The sequence below is a fragment of the Ictalurus punctatus genome, chromosome 3 (assembly GCF_001660625.3).
Source record: "Ictalurus punctatus breed USDA103 chromosome 3, Coco_2.0, whole genome shotgun sequence".
NCBI classification, from domain to species: domain Eukaryota; kingdom Metazoa; phylum Chordata; class Actinopteri; order Siluriformes; family Ictaluridae; genus Ictalurus; species Ictalurus punctatus.
Genome location: NC_030418.2, coordinates 5,439,006 through 5,451,741, shown reverse-complemented (window position 1 = coordinate 5,451,741; position 12,736 = coordinate 5,439,006). Strand labels below are relative to the sequence as shown.

The following is a 12,736-nucleotide window of genomic DNA, read 5'->3' as shown; positions in this document are numbered from 1 at the left end:
AACCATATGAAATCTTTCTTTTTAAGGATTAAGAAAAGCCCTATCAGTTCGCAGCTTTTCTTACCTTGTCCAGACAGTTCAAGGGTGCGAGTGTAGGTCTTCTCAGTGTCTGTCATCACAAAGGTATATACTCCCTTGTTCTTTTCAGTGGGTTCGACTATCTCCAGACTGGCCATGGCTGGGGTACCACCAACACGCATGCTTTCAGATGCAGTAATTTTAGTATCCCTGTTGAATATCAATAAAAAAATGTATATAAAGGTGATACATTGCTCCTATTACGTTTGCAAACAGTGATAATACAGTAAATTATACATAGAGTAGTGTATTGGTGAGCAGTTTGCTTTTCCACTCATTTCCTTATAGAAATCTACTAGTATTCTAGATATTCAGGGGTCTATGGGAAGGACAATCATTATGTAACTGCAAGAAACCAAGAGTATCCTCTCAGTGCACAGTTCGGTGTGGAAATGATAAGGAACATTCACAGTAATTTCAGAACATTTACTCGAATTGTACAAGAAAGGTACAAGAATGGCCGTGTTTACAAGATGAGCTAAGGAAGAAGATTTACCTCATGTGTTAGTATTCGGCATGCCTCCAGTTTGCACCTCAAGGCGAAAGGATTAAATAACTATAAATCTGATAGATTTGATTTATATTGACAGTCATGCAGGTCTCTTGTCACTTGGCCCTGCTAATTTCCCATTGTTCAATAATCGTTTTCTTGCGCCGCACACTAAAACAACACAATTATAGACAAAAATCTCCAAATCATGTTTACACGCAGGGCCGCCGTCATGCTCGGAGGTGTGAGCAAGCATGCATATCTCATTTCCATGGCTATTTCCATCAGTCTATTCAGGAACTTCCCTTCTCGGGAGGGAACGGAGGGAGAGAATAAGCATACTTTTGCAACCAGTGAATCTTCATTTCCTCTGTGTAATATTTCATATGGCACTGCAGCATGATGCCCTCAGCTGTGCATTGGATCACCATCTCGGAAGCGCTGGAGCCTGTTCATGTCAAAAGAAAGGAGAGATACTTCCTTAAACTTAAGTTAGACTGTGGGTTTTTTCTATAACAGAACGAGTGAGCTCTGGGCTAAGGTGCTCCGTAGGGTGTTGGGGGATAGTAACTGGTGATTGGTTTGGGAAAAGGGGATTAGTGTTGGGATGTTGGAAGACATGAACTACTCTCACAAGGCAGAAATATGGCTAATGAGTGGCTCAAGGTGATTCAGCCAAAAAGCAAGCCTATTATTTCTAACTAGCTAGTTAAAACGCATAATAAACTATCATGTCTGGTCGCTTGTGATGTGCGTGTGTTTTTTTATTTATTTTTTTTTATTTACCATTTGTGTTTTCTGTATATTTTATTGTCTAATCTGTGTATTGTGTTCTCCAGGTTGTCAACAATGTTAGAAGCACCTGATATAAACCACAATGAAATACAAAAATACAGTGAGATATACCAACACCTTCCACTAGATAATATTTGGCTGGCAATGGAGAATAAAATCATCTGAATTTTTTTCTTTAGCTTCCCACCAACACCAACAGACAAGAAAATGCATTATCTGTTCATCTTTCTGTCACGCCTTTTTTCCCCCTCGCTTACAGTCTCTCATATGGTTTGTTTACACGCTCCCATGCTTACTCTTTCTCTCCTCCTTTTATTGGTTTTCGCCTTTCGCCATGTAGTTACACTTCTTTTTTGTTCCTGGCGTCAGGGTATGATTGCATTTGACGCATCTGATCTGGCATATGATGTATTCATAGTAATTTTCCTCTGATTCTGACCCGAGACCCCTGACAAATCACTGAGTGTCAATTATTATTACAGGACAATCAGCATGACTCACAGCAGCTCAGGAATATAATTTTTTCCCCCTTCAATGACTAAATAATCATGTTTTTCATTTTCATTTTCAATAAAAAGAAAATATTTGGTTGGGAAGATAGAGACAATGACTACGTTCACACGGACAGCAGTAATCTAATTATTGACCTTATTCTAAATAAGACAGTATTCTGATTAAGGTGTTTACATGAGTCGCTTTTAGAATATTCCTTTCATGTTCCCATTTTACATGTTATAGAAAATAGATCGATTAACGGCACACGTCATTACGTCCCCACGTCACGCCGTCCAACGTTCCCTCCAGAATTTCACATATCGACATACAGTTCATCTTCGTTATGGTACCGTATACAGTTCTGGGTGTTTCATTTTTTATCTTACGAACGCTTCAAGTGCAGTTAATTATTTGTCATGCTATACGTGCAAATAGACGACTGCTTGAAGCCATGGGCTGCGTCTCAAACCGCGTGCTTACCGACTATATAGTAGACGAAATACAGGTATTTTGCATACAATGTATTAAGTATACAGTTTCGGACGCAGCCGTGCTCTCTAGTTTTCCGTCAAACAGTTGAGCACTGTCGTGTGTACGTGTCCTGTCGCAAAATGCAGTGAAAACTCCCACACGATGTTAATAGTGTGATTAAGGTGTGTACATGTCTGTAACGCACTTCCATAATGCGACTGAAACAGGAATACTCCACACATCTTAATTTGATTTGTGTTTACTTCGAGTATGACTTTAGTCGGATTAAGGTCATCAATAATCACTGTTTATATGCTAGTTTCTTAATCAGAGTATCGTGTTAATCGGGTTAATATCGGATTATTGTTGTCCATGTAAACATACTGATTGTCAACTAGGTATATTTACATTTCAGTCATTGTGTACAGTGTGTTGAACTGCCTGTCTGTTTCAGTACAGACTGAAAGAACCGTCTTCTTTTACAGACGTACTCTCGTTCAGAGGGTTGACATTTAGCTGGACTGGGTAAGCAGCAAAGGTTTCTATATAATCGGCTGCTCTTCATCATGAGTCAGCAGTCATCCGGAATCCATGCTAAAGATGATGTGTGGGAAGTCATAAAACAGCTTAATTGTGGTTCTGATTCTGTAAAAAGATAATGCCAATCTTTGTATCTGCTGAGTGAAATCTGGTCGATCTGACATTGATCTTTCGTTACGTACTGAATGCTGACTAGCTTCACAGGAGTGAAATGAGCAGCACAGACCGAAGATATGCTGAAATGCTAATGTGATACATACCAGCAATTCTTGAGAGCTCGTTAATGATGTTGTCAAAGGCTGCAGAAGTAAGAGAAAAGGTCAATTAAGGAGATGCTTTTTTTTTTGTGCACAAATATTTGATCAAATCCGAGGTGTGCACTATTACCTTTCCCAGAAATATCAACCTGAGACTCGTCTTGTCCTCTGTCATCGCTGATCGTTGCTTTGTACACACCCACATCCTTCTTGGAGAACTGGGGGCGAAATTTCAGAACACAATGTTTACTGAAACAAGCTACTCGAGTGTGTTTTCTGTGGGCTGCTCGTTTAACACAGCTCGCTTATGTAGTATCATACGTTCTTTTCCCATTATACGGACTGCAAAATGAAGTGTTAGGCAGCGGTAGTTGGGTGAGCGGGGATTAAAAACACCCACTGCCGGAACTACCAAAGTGTTTTGATTAGTGTTAAAACACAAACCTCCTTTTAGTGTCTGCTCTGAGCCCATGTTTTTGTAAAGGAAGTGATCATAATTAGCTTTGGAACTGTATCATACTCCCTGGATGTATAATTATGTAATTGACCACTATGTCAACAATCTAGTGTACATTCCCATCAGGACGTTTATGTTTGATTACTTGTTAACTCGCTCGCTTTAAAAGCCCGAATGAACATTTTGCTGTATTCTACAATGTTATATACGTTAAGGAAAATCATGATGACTATGTCAACCTGTGCAAGTTGTTGTATCTACTAGTTACTGGAGACAAGCGGGGAATTTTTTTAAATGTCATATCAGAACGGCAGACCTTTACAGTGATGCCAGTGCCTAGATAAAAAAGAATCTGTGGTTAGGAATAATCAGCTTGGTGCATTGGTGCACCTATGATGCACCTGTCCATGTTGTGACTGGATACAAATACATTATTCAGAACGAACAGATAATATGTTCTAAACAAATACAATTAAAGTCAGAATTAAGGCAGAATATATGCTTTTGGTTACATTTTTTAAGAAAGTTTGCCAGAAAGGTTCACAGGGCATCTGGCTGAGACTACTAGAGTACAACAAGGGACTAGGAACTCGAAGAAAAGTTAAGTGAGAGGGATACTTTCATGCAGTTTAAAAAAAAAAAAAAAAAGTCCTGTGCACATCTCTAGTTAGACCAATTATGAACTGTCCAGTTTTTTCATGTGAGCTTTACAGCGTTTACAGTAGGTTCATATTGTTTTAAAAAGTTCTTCAGATTTAGAACAAACCTATTTTAGGTTTAAATCTGAATACAGAGATCAATATCTGGAGCACTAAACAGATACAGATTCATATCTTAGCCAAATATTATTTCTCCAGCATGATATCCTATGTGCTTGGTTTAACGGTTTTCTTTTCATCTTCAATTAATTCTTTCCAGTTCATCTTATTTTCTCCTGGGAGTAACAAAACCTTTCAATCATGCAGTCACACAGCGTGTCTACGTTATTACTATGAGCATCTGTAACATCATCATTCCCATTAACCGACATCAGAGCTTTGAATGCGATCTGCCGTGAAACATAAATCGACATGTTCATTATTATAAAACCAAAAGACTGCAAAAAATTTGATTAACCTCTGCAAACAATGGGAACATAAAACTTAATAAAATCTAAAAGTCTTACCGACTCAGCAGGAACAAATGAATCATGCAATTATTCCATACAGATTACAATGTACACTATGTTTTGCACTTTAACGACATCTGTTGCTGCTCAAGTTGCACTGTTTTTGCCGCAGTCCCTCAAATTTGTTCTGTTTTATTGGCTCAGTAACTACATTGCTATTTTTTTTTTCTTTTTCTTTTTCATGAATCCAAGATCTCACCAAAGCCAGGTTGAGTTTACAGACTCCAGAGCTCAGGTCAGCAGGCACGTCAGGTATCACCTCCACATCGTTCTTAAACCAGTGGAATACAGACTCTTTCTTCAGATTAGCCACCTGAGGAGAGGAAAGGACACACATCAGGCCGTGGGCAGCGATAATCGAGCCAGCCTGAAATATGGCCGGTCAGTGCGCCTGTGAACACCAAGCCACCACAATGATATCTTTATGCCTGAGCCAAATAAAGCCTGACACGTTAGTCATTCAAACTGGCACTGAAAATAAGCGCAGGCCATTTGTTTGAGGTGTGTTCAGGCACAAATGTGGCTTCACTTGCCTTGCAGATGAGGCTGACACTGGCATCTTCCCCAACATGAACAGACAGGAACTGGCTAAAATGAGGTCCTAGCAAAAGGGAGATCATTGGCAGTTGATGAAGCAATCACAGCAGCAATGAGAAATGAGCAGATTTACATCTGAAGGATGATAAATGCATCCACCTGGCTTTTCAGAAATTAGCATTTTAGGTTGTATTATATCCTTATGAGTGGAATAACACCCTCTATCCGTGTCTATAAAAACGTCCTGTAATTGAGACCCAACAACTATAACTCATACTTAAATTTACTTAATATATTTTGTTCCATTTTTACCTTCACTGCTTTACTATTATTGAGATTCTACTGTGACATATGGTAGGTCTACATTCGATGTAGAAATGTTACACATACATTATGGGAATACAATTGGGAGGCACACTGAACGAGAGCATGAGTGACAGCGACTACAGTAGATGTGGGCGTGTCCAGCGATGCAACAGAGTTGAGAAAAGTTGAGCTTTATGCAAATTTGGAGCGATTTAGTGCAGCGACTAGCAGGGGGAGTGAAGACAGTAGAGTACAGGTGATCCGCCAAGCTGCCTGAGATTCTGAACTGTTTTGTCAACCCAGACAGTCCGGCGCTTGTGCTTTCACCGCAAACAAACAGAAAGCACACACTTCTTCTCCTTCATCTCATAGGATATGATGTGTATACACCATGGTGAATTTTATATACAAATGATCTCCCTCCAGAATGTTTCATTTTAGAAGCAAGAAAACTGGTTTGTTGTCAAAAGTGGAATGCTAGTTGCGCCACCCACTGATCAATATAGGAACGCCTACTGGCGTCTTCATAGTACAGCGACTGGCGACTTGCAGTGATTAAATCGCTGTATGTCTGAACGTACCTTTAGGGACTGTTTGGCCAAGGTCTTATATTTTGGGAAACAGAACCTACTAATTTCATTAGAAAATATCACAGACGGGTCTGAATACTGATACAGAAACGTATATCTATACAAATTCCTAAAGTGTCCTTGCATTACACCCCTTGTGTATAGTTATAGGTTATAGATATGGTACATAAAAAACATAAAAAATAAATAGAGTGTGTGTATTAATAAAACACAGATTAACATTTCTACTGCTTCTCTCTTTGATTTATACCCTCTTTCACACGGATGTACTCCCTCCTCTGATATTCAGCCTCAGCCAGAGCTGCCTTGAAAGCTGGAGTATAAGAAAAAGCACGGGTTAAGGGTCTGCAAGCCAAATCATAATGGGAAAATCATATATATATATATATATATATATATATATATATATATATATATATATATATATATATATATATATAATATAAGTGCAGATGGCCTTACCATTTCCAATTAGCACCAGAGACGACTGAGCCTTTGCTGTTCCGTCCTGAATCTGCACGGTGAACGTCCCCTCGTTGTCCTCGGTGAAGTGATCCAGCACCATCTCAATAATGCCCGTGGCTACATCGTGTCTCATTTTAGTTTGCTGGGGCAAAAACAAGAAGAAAGCAAAACAAATAGGGAAGTAAATTGCCCTCATTGGTGCTTCTACTAGGTTTATATGGGAATTTCAATCGGATCGGATGTATTATTACATTTTCTTGGAGGCGTTCGGGGTGAGACTGCGCAGGGTGCAGTGCATCCTAGGGTTAACTTAATCTAAAACCTAAAACAGTTCTCACCAAGCGCTCGAACGTTTACACCGATGTCACAGGCTGTCCGTGTCGCTTTGCATGACGCTTGTTGCTTACCTCGCAGTTGACAAGCTCTTTATTATTGGCAAAGAATTTGTAGGTCACAGCAGAGGAGATGTTCTCAGCTTGCAGCCATAAGCGCACACGACCTCTTTCCAAAATTTTGTACGCAAGCTCGGTCTTCAGAGGGATAACTGAGGCGAAAACAGAAGTGGCAGAGGTGAATTTCATATGCTCTCATGCTTCACACATATGCCCTTGAAAACGGCACAGACATACACAAATCCGCCTCGGCTCTGAGAATACTTTTAAAACATCGGTCAAGAAGACATTGGTCAAGGCGCGTGCAATAATTCCCGTTCTAAACTCAGCTTCTCAGATAGTCGTGGCATAAAAATAGCAGGAGTAGTTACTTGGTTACTTACTTGGATGGCGGATGTCATGACTGAGTGCCAGCATTTTCTCAAGCTCTGAAATGAAGAGAAACACATCAAAAACCACCAAATATCTGTGAGCACAGTGCAAGAAAAAGCATCATATATGTGTATGGTGCACATGGCGCATGGTTTGTGACAACCTGAAATTGCTTGCCAAATGGAAGTGATTTTAAGACATGATTATGTTCCAGTCGCGAACGCTGTAAACATCTATAACCCAAAATGATGGTTTTCATGTGACATCACGTCGTTTAAGCGCTGCTATTTCAAGACCCGAATAAAGCACTGGCTGAATCAATGTTATTGTCAGTGCTTCATCAAGAAGATTCATTTTCATTTATACTGAGAATCGACTGTCCTAATACACTCGACTACATGCAATATATCTTCAACAAAAAGCAATACAGCGGCTCCGCCCACAGACTCACTGAAACCGAGCGGTTAAAGATTGGAAAAAAGACAATCTGCAATCTGCCTGTGTCCACTGTAGCCTTAGATTCCTGTTCTTGGCTGACAACACAGGAACTCGATGTGGTCTGCTACTGTTGTAGGCCATTCGCCTCGACGTTTGGCATGTGTTCTGAGATGCTTTTCTGCTCACCACGGTTGTAACGAGTGGTTATTTGAGTCACCATAGCCTTTCCTGTTCACTTGAACCTGTCTGGACATTCTCCTCTGGCCTCTCTCATCAACAAGGCGTTTCTGTCTGCAAAACTACTGCTCACTGGATGTGGTTTTGTTTTTCTCCCCATTCTGTCTCAACTCTAAAGGCTGTTGTGTGTGAAAATTCAACAGTTCTCCTAAAATACACGAACCAACCCGTCCAGCATCAAGATCAAAGTCACTGAGATCACTTCTTTTTTTTTTCCTCATTCAGATGTTTGATGTGAACATTAAAGCTCTGAAGCTCTTGACCTGTACTGTATCTACATGCTTTTAAGCATCGCCATACTGCCACGTAGATAATTCCATGAATGAGCAGATGTGTACACATGTTCCTACTAAAGTTTTCTGCCAGTGTAAGTGGAATCTGCATTCAGGGGTGATACATAAAGATCACTCAAAGTGCTTTACTTAGTATGGGGGGAGGGTGGGGGGTCTCCTTAACCACCACTAATGTGTAGCATCCACCTGGATGATGCTATGGCAGCCATAGTGCACCAGAACGGCCACCACACACCAGCTATTAGTGGAGACCTTACTTCACCTTACTGAAGTAAGGTGAGTCATGTTTTGCCTCTAGGTGCCTTTGTGTTGTGGGGCAAAGCCACAGATTTAGTCCTGAACAGAAAAATCACCCGACTGAAGCACTACGATATGAAATGACTGTGGTTTGTCACATCTTTGGCCACTCAGATGATCATTTGTGGCTAAACACCTATGTGTGCGATGTGCTGAGAATATCAATAAGCATATATTCATGTGTTTACTGATGTTCTCAACACATCACATGAATAGAAGATAATAAAATAATAAGGGCATAATATACAGGACAGTTGAATAAAAAAAAAAATTTTTAAAAACTTGATGCATAATGCATTATACTTGCTCCATAATTAGCATCGCCCACCTTCTGATGAGATTTTGTAACTGGCTGAAGCTCCATCAGTGTTGGTGACAGAAACAGAGTAAGTGCCCACATCCTCTTTGTCTGGGTTCTTGAACAACAGAGTCGAGCTTTGACGAGCACAGAAAGGCAAACGGCACACTGGGTCAGCATACAAATGAGGCTTAAATATGTACAAACTGTTTTAATACTCGATAACAGCTAGCCATATACGATGTACTGCTTACCAACTGCCTGATGTTTTATTTACAATTCCTTTGGAGAAATCCGTGATTTCTTCATAGGACTTCTTCCATACAAACTGGGATTTCTCCGTAATCTGACAGCTCTCGAAAGACAGATAAATATCTCCAGTCTCCTTGTCAACGCCACACTTGATTTCCTGAGCACCTTCAAAAGAACACATTTGAAAACAAGTGTATACACATAAATCATCCTAATTCAGAAGTGTGTAAGGGATATGGGGTAGACATGTTGGATTTATGGAGTGGATACAGTGGGATTATGGGGCACACTCGCCTCCAACGCATCTGTCCTTCATTGTCCTGTGGTGTCGTATCCTCACTCTCTCTCTCTCTCTCTCTCTCTCTCTCTCTCTCTCACACACACACAGGTATATATATATATATATATATACACACACACACACACACACACACACACACACACACACACACAAGTCCACAGTGCACTCTGCTGGTGGAAGTGTGTGCCTTCCTTTTATAGAGTATGAATGTTTTAAGCCAATTCAAGATGAATCATCTCGTCTGCTGTTTTTTTTTTTTTTCTTATCTGCGGCCGGGCAGACATCTGCCTCCCTCAGCAGTTCGGAGTGTAGTTTCCCTCTCACTTTCTATTTCTCTCCCTTTCTTTAACATGACCTCTTACACTGCAAGCTGTTTACCTTGTTTCTGCTTATTTCAGCCTGATGCCTCCTGATATAGCTGAGATGGTTGGCAGTCCATGGTAGTAGTGGGTGTGTGGTTTGCTTATATCTGTGTGTCATGTGTGTGTGTGTGTGTGTGTGTGTGTGTGTGTGTGTGTGTGTGTGTGTGTGTGTTACCTGGAAGTGCCTTGGCACACACTGGGTCAGAGGATATTGAAGCATTTCCAATGCCCTGGGCGTTCTCAGCACGCACACGGAACACGTAGGATGAGCCCATCTCCAAGTCCTTCACCTAAGCATTACACATTACTCACGTTATTTTTTTCTTGTATTATACATTGTGTATTTTATATACGCTCTAATTTTTTTTTGGTCGAATGTCAGACTGACAGCCCAGTAAAATACATGTACATGTTTACTTTCACGTAGACATCACCAGAGACAGTACCTTTAGGTAGCAGTGGTTCACAGCACTGGTGTTAGTAGTGGTCCAGGTATCAGTACCTGTCTTGCACTTGTCCACATAGTACCCAGTGATGGCACTGGCACCGATATAAACAGGAGCCTTCCACTCCACCACCAGAGAGTCATCTCTGATCTCAGTGACGCTCAGGTCATAGGCTGGACCTAGACAGAACATGACCAAAAGTCTGAATCCACTGTCAAGAATTGTTATCAGTAATGCTAGAACTCTGGATCCACCGCAAACCCTGCTCAGGATGAAGCTGTTACTGAACATGAATGAATGAACGCATGGATAAAATTTTCCAACAAACTTTTATGGACTTAAATAATACAGAATTGGTCATTTTTGTGTGATCATAAGCCAAGCACATTATACAAATCATGGCAGTGGCATGGGTGGGTGATATTTTCATGCGTGAACATTGTCTAAATGTGTGTTAGATGTGTGATGCAATATCCCAACAAATCAATATCACACCCCACTCCACTCACATCACTGAAGGTGCACTGTTTCTGGCCACGAACCCACCAAGGACAGGAAAATACATCCACATTAAGGATACTAATAGAAATTCGTTTGTTTGTTTGTTTGTTTGTTAGAGAAAGATTGCTAGTAAGGTTTGCACGACATCTGGATGAGACTAGAGTTGTACATGGGTACTTTGTAACAACAACAAAAAATAAAGGGAGTTGGTCAGATATGAAGCTCAAAGGACAAACAAATGCTTTTCTGGGCCTTGTCCAGTGTCTTAGAGTGTTTCTAGGGGTCCTTAATTTATTTAGGCCACACACACTGGGTTTAAATCCAAAGTCAGATATGGACCATTTTAGCACGGATACAGTAACAAATAGGGGTATTGTGTTACACTGCTAGTCCACATTATACCACTAAATAAAACTTAAGTCTTTGTGGAAATAGAATTTGATGTAAAACTGATACCTATAATCATTTTTATTGGTGCCTGAGGTATTTTTTGAGTAAAAGTTAATGTAGCTAACCACTGATGGAAGTCTATGCTCCATAAATATATGCTCAGATAACACCATAAAACTTTGAAATCTCATTTTTAATTTGTGAGTGTGTCAAACAGAAGGCACAGTCCACAGGTTCAAAGTGAAAAATATATACTGTATTATCATTAGCCTCACTTCAAACTTTCTGGTACAGTTATGAAGACTTCCAAATACAGTATCACGTTAAGCCAATGGAACGATGAAGAAGCAAATATTGAACACCAGAAATGCATTGGTTGGCTGAGAACATTGATGTGAATTGACAATTGTTACTTTACTTTACTATTATTTTCATTTAATTGGAGGATGGTGGTGGGGGTGGGGTGTTAGGAATGCAAAAGCTTTTTCATTTGCATTAAAGCTTTCATTAAGTACCATATTTCTTTAATGTACAGTATGTGTGTGGGGGGTTCGTTACCTGGCTCGGGCATGTTCCATGCCTCACATATGAATGGAGCACTAACTGGAGATGCATCACCCAAACCGATTACATTAGCACCATAAACCCTGAACTGATACACTGCACCAGGAGTCAGGTTTTGAACCTGGAGACATAAAAATAAAAAATAAAAAACATCACACATCACTCCAAACTCTTCTCATCTGGAACCATAACATAAACTGTAGCAGAGTGTAGGAGGTAAATTTGTAGGAACCTTGTATAGCCTCTCCTTAATGGGTGGGACGTTGACCTCTTGCCATGTTTTCTTAGCCAGATTGCACTTGTCGATGTAATATTTGGTGACCTCAGCACCCCCACAGCGGACAGGACGCTTCCAGCTGAGCACCATAGATTGGCCATCGCAGTGGAGGAGAGCGATGTCATAGGGAGCCGAGGGGAGCTCTGCACACAAGATAGATGACTCGCGCTTTACGCGCCTATTACTCAATGTCCACGGCAGCACGCTGTACTCTGGCTATCTCTGGCTTTTAATAAAGTCAATTCGTGGCCATTTATTGTCTGCTGTGACTTATAATGCGGGAATGATTTATGGCGGATGCGATGCGTTACGACTGGTGTTTGTTGCGAATTATGAATGCGAAAGTGGTAGCTTAAATCAACATTCGGAAAGTTTTCAATGCTAAGACACAAAGTAACTCCTGCAGTATTAAAGCTGCACACTGATTTATGGAGCAATTTTATTTGCATCAGCATTATGGTAGACGTAATATATATGATTGTGTAGGCAAAAATCCCCAGTGTTCAGTAGATTCGATCTGAAATTTTTATAAGGACATTTTAAGTGCATAATGTATATTTACTCACTCGCTCACTTTGACTAACCGTTTCGTCCTGTTTACTTTGTTCTTTCTAAGTTTCAATTTAAACACTTCACATTAGTTTAGGACTTGAAGAACACCGAATAG

At 40.3% G+C, this 12,736-nt stretch overlaps 1 protein-coding gene across 2 annotated transcripts in view; it reads right to left on the bottom strand.

Moving 5' to 3' along the window:
- myom2b (myomesin 2b) overlaps window positions 1–12,736 on the bottom strand; it is a 34,905-nt gene that overhangs the window by 5,446 nt on the left and 16,723 nt on the right. For both annotated transcript variants that reach the window (XM_017465017.3, XM_017465018.3), the window contains exons 17-32: window positions 12,025–12,212; window positions 11,787–11,913; window positions 10,338–10,516; window positions 10,067–10,181; window positions 9,231–9,393; window positions 9,007–9,113; window positions 7,425–7,469; window positions 7,057–7,193; window positions 6,647–6,791; window positions 6,435–6,497; window positions 5,285–5,352; window positions 4,951–5,064; window positions 3,257–3,344; window positions 3,130–3,168; window positions 911–1,016; window positions 65–228 (exon numbers count right to left, since the gene is read on the bottom strand). In XM_017465017.3, coding sequence (XP_017320506.1) covers window positions 65–228; window positions 911–1,016; window positions 3,130–3,168; window positions 3,257–3,344; window positions 4,951–5,064; window positions 5,285–5,352; window positions 6,435–6,497; window positions 6,647–6,791; window positions 7,057–7,193; window positions 7,425–7,469; window positions 9,007–9,113; window positions 9,231–9,393; window positions 10,067–10,181; window positions 10,338–10,516; window positions 11,787–11,913; window positions 12,025–12,212 — 1,848 coding nt within the window. The remainder of the gene's footprint in view (window positions 1–64; window positions 229–910; window positions 1,017–3,129; window positions 3,169–3,256; window positions 3,345–4,950; window positions 5,065–5,284; window positions 5,353–6,434; window positions 6,498–6,646; window positions 6,792–7,056; window positions 7,194–7,424; window positions 7,470–9,006; window positions 9,114–9,230; window positions 9,394–10,066; window positions 10,182–10,337; window positions 10,517–11,786; window positions 11,914–12,024; window positions 12,213–12,736) is intronic.